Here is a 13,140-nt window from a genome sequence, read left to right as displayed (position 1 = left end):
CGTGTGTAACCCGTTTCAAGTACCGGTGGTTTCCGTCTCCCTTCCCAAAGCCTTTCGATCTGGGAGTGAGAGAGAAAAAGAGCAGGGTTTTCTGTGAATGTTGTGCTGCAGAAAAAATATATAGAATAATTGGGTTGGAAGGGACCTTGGAGGTTGTCTAGTCCAGCCCCCTGGCCCATGGCAGGAGATCCTATACCAGGGGTAGGCAACTGTGGCTCTTTTATGACTGATGGACTTCAACTCCCAGAATTCTTGACCTTTACGAGGAAAAACACCCCTCTTCCAAGACTGTCCTGGTCAAAGAGTTGCAGCCTGGCTGAAGGACCATAGTCATTCAGAAATGGTTCCTTTCTTCTGGGTTGGCTTAAGCAAGGCTGGAATGATAAGTCTGTAATAGGAGCTCCTTGGAGGTGGCAGTCCCTGGCAGAGAGAATCAGCGGAGATCAGGCAGCTTAATAGTAAATCTGTTGTGTAAGAGTTGTGCTGAAACTCTCCTAGGAACCAAAGCCCAACTAGCGATGATGAGATTCTGGGCGAAACTGGGCAAATCGATTGGCATCCAGGCTGCTGCTGATTGTTCTGAGAAAAGGCAGTCTTCATTCTTGTGATGAACCCTTATTCCCACAACCCTTTCCTTTCCTTTTCAAGCTGTGCTTGAAAACAGAGCCTTTCTTCCTCCATCTTAGCTGAGATATCTAAAGTACTTGGTGGTGTCTTCCAAACATGTTGGATTGCGACTCCAGCCAGAACAGTGGAAGGCTGTGATGAATGAAATAATGCATATCCTTCACGACCACCACCCACAAGGGGGAATTTGGAAAGCTACTGTCTTTTACAGAAGTCCGCTTCCAATTTTGCAAACTTTGGAATCTGATGCCTGTTTTAATCAGCTGGGGGAAAATATATTCAAAAACTAGATGGACCAAGAGAATGAAAAGTGCATCCAGATTTTTCTTGGCACTGACTTTCCGTACAAGCAGATTGTGCATTAATCTCCGCTTTCTCTAGGAAATGAGCATGTCTCAAGGTCAAACAGCCAAGATTATTACAGGGTGCAATGTGAAGCTCCAGCTAAAAATACTTGCAGGCACTTGGAGAAAGCTACACAACATCCTTTGGTTTTTTGCATCATCTGAGGAGGTGCTGCAACCTGAGGCTTTGGGACCTTGATGTGGTTTTGGTTTCCCATGCTCCTTTTTTGTAAATTTTGACATACTTAATTTGAATTATTAGTTTCAACTTAAGAAAGAATCTTGCTCTGAAAAATGAATTCAATAACAACATAATGATAATAATAATGATGATGATGATGTTGGAAGGGACCTTGGAGGTCATCTAGTCCAACCCCCTGCTCAGGCAGGAAACCCTATACCATTTCAGACAAATGGCTGTCCAGTCTCTTCTTAAAAACGTCCAGTGTTGGAGCATTTACCACTTCTGGAGGCAGGTTGCTTAATTGTTCTAACTGTCAGGAAATTTCTCCTTAGTTCCAGGCTGCTTCTCTCTTTGGTTAGTTTCCATCCGTTGCTTCTTGTCCTGCCTTCAGGTGCTTTGGAGAATAGCTTGACTCCCTCTTCTTTGGGGCAGCCCCTGAGAGATTGGAACACTGCTATCATATCCCCCCTTGTCCTTCTCTTCATTAGAGTAGACATACTCAATTCCAGCAAGCATTCTTTATATGTTTTAGCCTCCAGTCCCTGATCATCTTTGTTACTCTTCTCTGTACTCTTTCTAGAGTCTCAACATCTTTTTTACATCGTGGTGACCAAAACTGCATGCAGTATTCCATGTGTGGCCTTACCAAGGCATTGTAAAGTGGTATTAATACTTCTCATGATCTTGATTCTTTCCTTCTGTTAAGGAAGGCACTGTGTTGGCTTTTCTGGCAGCTGCAGCACACGGCTGGCTCATATTGAAGTGATTGTCTACTAGGACTCCGAGATCCCTCTCACAGTTACTATTATTGAGCAAGGTACCACCTATACTATAAAAAGGTAAAGGTTTCCCCGCACGTGCGTGCTAGTCATTTCCAGCTCTAGGGGCCGGTGCTCATCTCCGTTTCAAAGCCGAAAAGCTATACTATACTATACTATACTATACTATACTATACTATACTATACTATACTATACTATACTATACTATACTATACTATACTATACCTGTACCTATATATGTGCTCTCGTTAACTGTGGGAATAACCCAAGATTTTGTCCAGCTATTTTTAAGCATGTTTGCTCTGGAGTGTTCTTCAGGCCATTGTATAGATAGTCCTCGACTTATGACCACAATTGAGTCTCAGATTTATGTTGCTAAGTGAAACATTTGTTAAGTGAAATTTGTCCCATTTTATCACTTTTCATGCCCTGGTTATGGAGTGAATCACTGCAGTTTTTAACGGTTGCTAAGTGAATCTGGCTTCCCCATTGACTTGGCTTGTGAGAAGGTCACAAAAGGTGATCACCTGACCCCTGGGGACACTGCAACCGTCATAAATATGAGTCAGTTAGTTGCCAAGCAGTCAAATTTTGAACATGTGACTATGGGGAAGCTGCAATAACCGAGTGTCTGAAAAATGGGTCATAAGTGACTTTTTTCCCATGCCGTTGTAATTTTGAACTGTCACTAAATGAACAGTTGTAAGTCGAGGACTTGGTTCCCTAGGAATTCCCAGTGAATGGTGAGGATATGTCCTGAATGAGGCCTTAACCCAGAGGTCTCTCCCCATCTGGTCTGCAACAAAAGTATTGTGAGCATTTCATTACCTAAGGAATGCATCTTTATCAAGAGATGACCTTCAATTGCCTGTTGCATAATAGCACGGGGGACCTTGAGTTTTGTGCCTAAGCCTGTCTGTTTCTTATTTTGATTTATGAACTCTTAAGCAATTCTCTTAATAATTAGTTTGAATTGCCTTAATTCGGCAGATGTCTGCCTCTGCAGTCTCCAGCAGATTACAGTAATTAAGTACCTTTGAACTTTTCTAGAAGGAATTTACCTGTGAAGCAGATTTAGAATGAAACTGTGAATCCTGTGTCCAGACGTACAGTTATTGGCTAGTTATTATCTTAACAGGGCTAGCCAAAAAGCTCTTTTCCTGAACGGGGTATTAAATGTGGTGTCAGACCTAATGTGCTTTAAATTAAATTCTGAAATTCTGGAGTAGGCGTGGTGGCCAAATCTTATCTGTCCATAAATAAATTAGTAAAGTAAATTGCTTCAATAGAAATTTTATATCTATGCTACTAAAGATTGGCAGAAATGCATACAGTTTATGTACCAGTTCTTTAAGCCAGCGTTTCCCAACCTTAGGAACTTGAAGATGCGTGGACTTCAACTCCCAGAATTCCCCAGCCAGCTATGCTGGCTGGGGAATTCTGGGAGTTGAAGTCCACGCATCTTCAAGTTCCTAAGGTTGGGAAACGCTGCTTTAAGCAATAGGAAAACCTGAACAGTTGGGATTTCACTGATAACTTTGCTTTCAATGGTCTTGAAGGTAGTCAGATGGAACATGGATGTCACCACAGGAAAGGGCTGGCTAATTTTTTTTATTGTAGGAAGGAAAGGATGTCTTTCTAATTGACGTTTTTGTACCACAAATTGTCAAACATCTTGAGATAAAGAAATTGGTTTGATTAGAAATTCTCTTAGCATTGCCACATCCCCAAGTAAAGGTTAGGAAGAAGTCTACCCTTTCAATCTAGCCTTCCATAGTGCTGAAATTAGCTAATCTAGTAAAGAGAAGGACTAGGTGTGACACAATAGCAATGTTCCAATATTTGAGGGGCTGCCACAAAGAAGAAGGGGTAAACTATTTTCCAAAGGACCTGAAGGCAGGACAAGAAGCAATGGATGGAAACTCACCAAGGAGTGAAACAACCTAGAACTAAGGAGAATTTTCCTAACAGTGAGAACAATTAACCAATGGAACAGCTTGCCTTCAGAAGTTGTGGGTCCTCCATCTGTGGAGGCTTTTAAAGAGAGACTGGACATCCACTTGTCTGACATGGTATGGGGTCTCCTGCTCCAGCAGAAGGTTGGATTAGATTAGAAGACCTCTAAGATTCCTTCCAACTCTGTTATTCTGTGAACTTCTGTTAGATCCAGAGGGAGAAGAAGTTGCTTTTTGGTGCTTTTTCTGATTCTGCAGCTAAGACCAAGTTGAGGTTGGGGTGACAGTGAGTATGGATCATCTCGTTGTGTGAAAAGAGCTTATGTTAATAGCACTACCAAAATTACTACCATAATGAACGATTAGCAGCAATCCCTTTTTAGAAGCCATTTTCATTCTCGATTTAATCCTAAACAGGATTATGCAATTGTACTTCAATTATTAAAACAATCTCATGTTTTTAAATTCACCATAGACTGGAAAAGGAAAGTCCTCTTGATGCATGGATAATTATGGAATTTAACCTTGGTGTATTGTGGTATTTTTAAAACTTTACAATGCCATGTAAAAATTAAACGAAGTATAATTGAATTTCTAAACCACAGGAAATATCAGAAAACGTTTCCTATCTCCACAGAACACTTATGGCTATTTTTTTTCATGTGTAGGAATGTCACATGAGTACTTTCCATAGGTTATCCATACAACAGGATCATGAGATTATCCCTGTTGATCAATGGCTAAACATACGTAATACCTGTAGAATGCAAAATAGGTAGGTGTATTATGGAGAGATGAATAATGCTTTAGCTTTGAAATGAAGAGGTATGTATGTGTCATAGATTTACATAGCTTGTCTTCATTGTATATTGTTTTAATATGACTACAAGCTCATTGTCACTGAGTATCTTCCTTAATAATTCCCTTTGGAAGCCAGCTCTTCTGAAAGTCATAGCATCATAGCATCTTTAGACGTAAGAGTTACCTGCTTGATGTTGTTGTTGTTGTTGTTTCCAGAAGAGGGGAACCTGTGGCCCTCAGATGTCTAACCTCCATTTTTTAAAAATATAATAAGGCAGTTCCCGATGATTAGAAGGTGACCAACTATGAATTAGAGAGTTGTGTGTTTAAGAGAGAGTGTGAGAGACCTTGTCAGTGGTGGTTACTACCCAAAGCAGGGAGAAAATGGACCCTGGATGGTTAGTCAAGGTTAGTCCTGTTCACCTTAATATATATGGGATGACTTTCTGTCTCAATAACAGTTTTGATACCATCCAAATTCTGTTTCTATTCTTGGCCTTAGGTAACCAAAGGAAAAGAAGAATGACAGGTAGATGCGTGGAATGTCTTTTTGAAGGTCCTGTAAAGAACGTCCAATGAGTTTCTCTTCTAAGTCCTCATCTAGTGTGGCTTAATCCCAAAGGGCGTGGATCTGTTTTTCTTCTGTCTATATGTGTATATGTTGGAACATGTTCAAATGCTGCTTTTTTGATCAAGCGGCTATAATAAGAAGGAAAGTATTTATCAGCTGGCCCCTGTTTGCTGACAGCAGAATCTTTTGGGGCATGGAAACTGAACGGTCCTCCACCCTGAACCAGCTTCTCTGTTCTCTGTTGTTTTGAAAGGTCCCAGCCAGTTCCATAATTCTGATAATAGTGCCTGTATATACAAAGTCACATGACAAAACTCCGAAAGAAACTTTCTCTGCTGAGATCGCTTTCAGAAAGACACTTTATTTGTTGAAATGTCAGCTTGGTGCAGTTGCAAGAATGCTACTGCTGATTCACTGCCATTTGCCCACTTGAACGTTACCCTTCCAAGTTTGTCTGGTTGTATCCTTAGAGGAACAACAGAAAATTCTTGTGGATGACTCACATACGATGCTAATTTCAGGCAGCAGAGTAGATCGATAGCTATGCGGGCAAGAACATAAGTGCAGCCCCACACATGATTGGTGTGTCTAAAAATAAGCCCACAAATTGCCTGCACTCAGGCACTGGTGGGCACCTTTGTAAAGGCAAGTGAGATGTTTTGATTAATGGAATAGGGGGGAAAGGTCTGTATTTCGTTTTTTATTTGCAAAAATAATAATAATAAAAAAATAAAAAATAAAAACTGGTCTTAAGCAATTTCCCAATATCACCTGTCAGACATCCCCTTGCACGAGAGAGAGAGAGAGAGAGAGAGAGAGAGAGAGAGAGAGAGAGAGAGAGAGAGAGAGAGAGAAAGAAAGAAAGAAAGAAGAAAGAAAGAAAGAAAGAAAGAAAGAAAGAAAGAAAGAAGAAAGAAAGAAAGAAAGAAAGAAAGAAAGAAAGAAAGAAAGAAAGAAAGAAAGAAAGAAAGAAAAGAAAAGAAAAGAAAAGAAAAGAAAAGAAAAGAAAAGAAAAGAAAAGAAAAGAAAAGAAAAGAAAAGAAAAGAAAAGAGAAAGAAGGAAGGAAGGAAGGAAATTCTCAAAGTCTGTAGTCTGTTTTCCCAGCAATAGCAAAGAACAATCCAAAGTATAGAACTTAATGTCTTTAATTGCAATCAGCTATATTTATCCTCTGTTTACAATGTTTGGGGGCCAGTGAGCTAAGAGTCTGATTTAGAAACTTACAATTTTTTAAAAAGGAATTCTCAAGCCTTTCTGCTTTCCAAGAAATCATTTTGTCATATCTTTGTCTTTTCTTTTGTGCCTTCTGTTTTTCATGTAATCTTTTATTTCAGTCTATAGACCATAAAAAAATGGACAGTACCAATTTTGGACAAAATGGGTGGGTTTAGGCATTCACGTGTTTATTTATGAGGTCATTTTTTTTTGTCTTTCTTTTTGAAAAACAGAGGCAATGTTTGCTTTTAGCGTCTTTAGAAAGTTCCAATTTAGCCAGCATCTAAACTTGTGATTTTTTTTTTAACTGTGCACATTGACTACTTAAGTGTTTTGAGTATTCAAGGTTTTAAATTGTCCTGTTACATCTGGAGACAGCAATAGGCACTATACTACAGTCTGGTTGCCCTGGATGAAAAATACAACATTTGGTTTTATTGTCTGTACAATATTTTGTGATCCAGCGAAACAACTTTTTAAGTGATAAGCAATGGGCATCATCATTTCAGGAGTTTAATTCTTCTCTCTACTTTTGTGTGAAAATAGAATAGAATAGAATAGAATAGAATAGAATAGAATAGAATAGAATAGAATAGAATAGAATAGAATAGAATAGAATAGAATAGAATAGACAATATGGAAGAGAGAATAGAATAGAATAGAATAGAATAGAATAGAATAGAATAGAATAGAATAGAATAGAATAGAATAGAATAGAATAGAATAGAATAGTTGGAAGGGTCCTTAGAGGCCTTCTAGTCCAACCCACTGCTTAGGCAGGAAACCCTATACCATTTCAGAGAAATGGTAATGATAAAGTAAATTGATGGAGAGGACCAATTGCAAAATCTGTAGTGGGTGCATCAAAAGAAAGAAAATGGCAGTCCTAAGACCAAAGCCAGATTCCAGGGATGACTGTCAAAAAATATTCCAAAATAGTTGTCCTCAAAGAAGATCTTAGTCAAAGTGGGAGAAGGCAAAAGTTACCCAGGGTTCATGCTTAGTCTAGGAGTAGGGGTGACAGAAGATATTAGAAGAAGCCAAAAAATTGGTCTTACCAAGACTTTAAAATCAAGAGCACTCCGGCTGCTTATCCAAATCTAGCAAACCGTCTTGTGTATCTGAGAGGAACCAAACTAGGCTTGCAGAGCCTTGAAAAGGATTCAGAGGTTTGAGGGAAGTAGAGTAACCAGAAGTGAAGTTCATCTACATCAGGGGTCTTCAAACTTGGCCCTTTTACGACTTGTGGACTTCAACTCCCAGAATTCCTCAGCCAGGCACGCTGGCTGAGGAATTCTGGGAGTTGAAGTCCACAAGTCATCAAAGGGCAAAGTTTGAAGACCCCTGATCTACATCGTATCTCCCAGGTTGCAGAAGAAGCTACGAGTCTTTCTAATTTCAGCCAGGACTCATTCTGACTTTGACCCCAGATCCTAGCAGATTTTTGCCATCCAGATCTACAGAGGGATCCAGGCCATGGACATGAGATTATAGCTGGCAGAATCTCAAGTCACAAAAGGCTAACGTGCTTTGGTCTCCCTTCCACAAAACTTACATTAGCACAAGAATTTTAAACTGGAGGTGGATTAGTGTCCGTGGTCAACCTTCACAGCCTAGGCTGCATCATGGAGTGAGGCGGGGAGGGAAACGGAGAAAGACTTCCTGCTTGCATTCTTCAGCTGATTTCAATGTAGGGTGTGTATTTGTGTGCGCTAACCATTCTGATCAGAAATGGAGCATTTCCGGGATGGTTTGTTTGTGTGTCTTTCTGACATCTCGCCCGAGATGAAGAGTGACTTAAAATGTACTGAATAGCCTTCCCATGAATGGAAGCGCAGCTGCCCAGAAGAAGGGTTTCTAGTATGTGAGTCTTTCTTTTAGTCCTGCCACACCTTCTTCCTTGCCTACATTGGCCATCGAGGTGATTCAAGGCAGAAATGGGTAAATTCTTTGTTGAGTAGAAGGGGACAGCAGCCACAGCATGGCTAGGCAAATTGGCTCCCTCAATCTGAAACAAACCAGGGCATCTGTTCTGCCCATGCCCTGCTCACTGAGGTTATTGTCCAAGATTGGAGTGGGCGATGATGGGCAGAGGAATGTGCAGCTGTGCAGGGCAGTAAAGGGTATGGGCCAAAGATGTGGGCAGAGCGAGAGGGAGACACTGAAAGAATGATGAAGGACGAGAAGTTAGCCAGCAGATATCTGGAAGTTGAGTCACGGCAACTGGACTTCTTTTCCTTTTGGTTATCCAAGTAGCTTCTTCAGTCTAAGCAAGTTGGTTCAGGGGACCCCATACATGTCCTCAAGTAGGCAAGGAGTCATTGCTCCTATACCCGTGGTGGCGAACCTATGGCACGGGTGCCACAGGTGGCACGCAGAGCCCTCTCTGTGGGCACGCACGCCGTCGGCCCACTCCTAGGCCTTCAGCTGGGTTTTATAAAACCTTTTTGCTTTTTTTTTAATGCAAAAAAAAAAGGTTCAGTCAATCGATTTCAACTTCTCGCGGGGGGGAAAAAGATTTCGCAAAGTTGGAATTGACTGATTGAACTTTTTAGTCCCACCACAGCCACGTCCACCCAATGGGCCACGACCACCCAATGGGCCACGCCCACCCAAAGGGCCACGCGCACCCAGCACCTGATGAAACATAAGTGGGTTTTGGGTTACAGTTTGGGCACTCGGTCTCTAAAAGGTTTGCCGTCACTGTCCTATACCCTTTCTCCTAGGTGGGTCATTAAGCACGGCTTCGCTGGTGAGCCTGTGAAGTGGTCTTGATCTTCCTGGAAGCTGATACAAGAGCAAAATAAATAATGGGGAACAGGCTGCATCTGAGGGTTAGGGTTAGGCCTGTTGTAAGCAGATGGCACCCATGCAAGGTCTTGTCTATCTCAGCTGGCAGGTGGTTGAGAAGCCACTGTTGTTTGATGCCATTTATGATGAGTCCTTTCTGGAAAGAAGGCCAGGTGACGAGCGCTAAGGATAAAACTTGCTACTCATTTCTATGGAAGCTGCTAAAAAAAAAAAGCACTTCAAGGCCATTGTCTTCAGCTTCATCTGTGACTCTCCAAGAACAAAAGAGCTTATGTAAGAGCCAAGAGGAAATATCAAGCATTGAAAGGAAAGAGAACAAAGTAAAACTAAGCAGAAATCCAGTACCGTGCCATAATCACAATGGAAATGTTCCTTAGGTGCTAGCAATTTCAAGCATCTCAACAATTTGTTAAGCTGATGAGACTCAACATTTTCCAGGAGTAAAAATTTAAGGCTTTCCGAAGGCTTCCGGATCCTTGATTAGCCATCTCAATCCTTCTCCTGATTGGCTGAGCTGTCTGCAGTGCCTTGAATAAGCCCGTTTAAACCAGCCCATTCTTTGAGTCCTAGACTGAACCAGCCAATGCAAACTTTGCCTTAACCAGGCCATGTGGTGTCCTCTTGCTGTGAGTTCAGTATAATCAAAATAACATTCTTCTCCTGTTCCAACTGTAAATATAATAGAAATATTTGTATTGGCCAGGAGAAGGAAGCACTCTGAAGGGCTGGTGTCTTAATTTCCTTTTATTGTTTTTATTTCTTCATTAAACAAATGGTGGGTTTTGCAACCTTCACCCTTGGGAACAATAATAAAATGTTCAGAATGCTAAGTGAGTAAAATTAAATTATGCATGGATTTCCCCCCCCCCTGTACTTGAATTAGTCAAATATTAATCTGTCATTGGGAATAAAAACTCACAGCACAATGTTTATGACAGGCATGTGATTGTATCCTTCAGTATAGATTTGCAACAGTACGTAGGATATAAGAGCTTTCGACATATTTCTCCACTCTTAACATTGTGCTCTTTTTTCTTCTACCAACGTTCTCATTAATTTCATGTAATCATTTTATAAATCAATTAGGGTATCTTGAAGCGAAAGTGACCTTTCACTTTCTCTAAAGAGGATGTTGCACATTCAAGAGGTGAAACTTTTGAGATGAATTTTCTGTGTCTACCATCAATTAGCTGATGTATACTGTAAATTAGCCATTTTAAACAGGACCACTAGAGCAGAGGTCCTCAACCTTGGCAACTTTTAAGACTTGTGGACTTCAACTCCCAGAATTCTTCAGCCAGCAAAGCTGGGAGCTGAAGTCCACAAGTCTTAAAGTTGCCAAGGTTGAGGACCCATGTGCTAGAGACATGCGATTCCCATGGCGCCTCTCTCTCAAGGCATCTTACTTTTGTCAATGGCCTTTGAAAATTGCATTGTTATCATCGTGATCTTCCAATCCTGTTCACTGTTACAAGTTCATTTTTGCAGGATCCAACCTGGGTTGGTCACTGGGATCAGAGGTTTAGTCAGTGGTGGGATTCTAATAGGCGAACAACCGGTTCTCTGTGTGGGGTGCCACTTCCAGAAGTCCGTTCTGGGCCTGGGGCAACCAAAAAATTAGCTACCGGTTCTGCTGACGTGGTGCAAACCAGCTGAATCCCACCACTGGGTTTAGTGTGCTGAAGCCCATCCTTAGGAAACCTCTTTTTCACCCACCTTGGTGAGAGAGAAGTTCTCTAAGAATGGGCTCCAGCACAAGTCCAAAAGCTCGGAAGACTAAACCTCTGGGTCAGGTGACCAAACCAGATTGGCTCCTGCAACATTATCCTGGGACACGTATATTTGCCTTCGTGTGCAAGTTCATTTTCTACATGATTTTTTTTAAAAAGTGAATGTTAAATAAGAATCCTGTGCCCGTTATCCATTTTTTCCCTAGAGTTGGAGTGAAGGAAAGTAGTGAAATTTACTTTACTCTGTCAACACAGAGAAACACAATTATAAACCAGTAAGTTGAGACTTGTTATAACTATTGTTAGCTATTCAATCAGCCACTGGAATTGCCAAACTGCAAGGAAGTGCTGCATGCATTTTGTTTCTGAAATGGGACCCAAGGATTCGTTGTCCCCCTCCCCAAAAGATGAGATTTCTTCTCAAGGGACTCCAATTTTCTTACCCAACAAAAATATTTGCTGTTTATTTTTCTAGTGAAATTCTCTACCAGGCAAAATGCATTTGTTCCAACTCGATTAATTGATGGAGTTTTGTGGGATTCTATATTTTAAATTCTTCTCTAGAACTTGAGGACTTTGAAATTGCCCAGTGAAGAGGTGATCCTAATCCATTTTGCTGTGCTTTGGCCGGGATGTAAGAGTTCTCCAAGTATCTGGACTCCCTGCTTTAAAAAACCCCTTTCTTTGAATATTATGGTCTCCATTAATTGTGTGAGGATGGACTACGGCAGACAATTTTGTTCTGCAGTTACTGCTCTGTATTAGTCATGCTAAACTATTAATCTAAGTTAACTTTCTGACACTGTATGTGTGTATTTCTTGCAGACAAGAAGAAACTGACCGAAGAGTGAAAAATGTAAGATATGCATTTTCTTTCTTTTTGCTGTTACTTTGATCCACATATTAATAGATTAAGGAAAAAAAATAGGTTTGATCCTTTTACCTGGTTTGTTCTTGTTAGACATAAGTCCAGGATCAGCATAGCCATAATGTCAGCTGGTTGCCTCTGGTGGGTTTAGTAACTTTTATGATTCCAAAAATGTTAGAAGTAAATGTCAAACAAGAGTAAACGTTTTCCCTGTAGCCCAACCTGAAATGGGCTACAGCATGCATTCAGAATCCAGGACCCATGACTCCTGTGGGATTGAAATTTGGCAAAATTGTGGTCATTACAATACTACAACAATCAGCTGTAGTTAATAATCACCATTTTCAGCACTCTCTGCCAACTTTCTATAGGAAAAGTCAATGGGGAAGCTGGCAGGTATTTGTTCAAACCTTGGGGTGGTGCTCATCTCCGTTTCTTAACCAAGGGAGCCAGGTGTTGTCCAAAAACACTTCCATGGTCATGTGTCCAGCATGACTACACGCCAAAGTGCATGGAATACTGTTATCTTTCCACCGAAGTGGTACCTATTTACTTACTCACATTTGCATGCTTTTGAACTGCTAGATTGGCAGCCAGTGGGAGAAGTAACAGGAGCTCACCACGTTGCGTGGCGCTTGGGTCTTGAACCCGGGCCATCAGCTTTCCTGCATCTTTAGCCACCAAACCATCAAGTAAATGTTACAGGAGACTAATTATTACTATTAGCAACTAGCAAACTTTTGCTGGGAGGAGCAGTGGTGGAAGATCAAAGAGGTAGGAACTTTATGTTTGGTATAGATCTTTTCCAGCTGACTTTCCAGGATTTATTTCAGCTGGAAAAAAGAAGAATTGGGGAAGTATTAAGCATCTGCTCCAGGATTTTCTGGTCCTGCCTGTTTCTTTTAAGTATGCTAGGTGGGCCTAGAGAGGCCTTAAGGGAGAAGGTGGTGGTATGGAAACACCATTCACTGCACAACAGATACTGCTGTAGAAGTGATGCCTGTAGCAGTTGAAAGGGTTGGTTTCTGAATGATGCTCATGTGACTAGGGAAGGAGAAGAAAATATGGGTGTGGGCAGATGGTATCACCAACAGTATTACCGAACACTGGCTAAGGATTTTGGGGTGAATGCTCATGAACTAGAACAGAAATGCTGATGCTTAGCTATTGGTTTGAAGAAATTCTTTAACAGATGAGTCATATAAGTGGGACGCGGTTGCTCAGTGGGTTAGGATGCTGAGCTTGTCGACCAG

At 41.1% G+C, this 13,140-nt stretch overlaps 1 protein-coding gene across 1 annotated transcript in view; it reads left to right on the top strand.

Annotated features, from left to right (window-relative positions):
• LMO7 (LIM domain 7) overlaps positions 1-13,140 on the top strand; it is a gene marked incomplete at its 5' end in the record, with an annotated part of 95,676 nt that overhangs the window by 28,526 nt on the left and 54,010 nt on the right. Inside the window, one exon of the mRNA XM_083361305.1 lies at positions 11,845-11,875. Within this exon, the coding sequence (XP_083217431.1) occupies positions 11,845-11,875 (31 nt within the window). The remainder of the gene's footprint in view (positions 1-11,844; positions 11,876-13,140) is intronic.

Source organism: Vipera ursinii, assembly GCF_947247035.1.
Source record: "Vipera ursinii genome assembly, chromosome: 4".
NCBI classification, from domain to species: Eukaryota; Metazoa; Chordata; class Lepidosauria; order Squamata; family Viperidae; genus Vipera; species Vipera ursinii.
The sequence above is the reverse complement of the archived record's forward strand: the minus strand, read 5'-3'. Positions and strand labels throughout refer to the sequence as shown.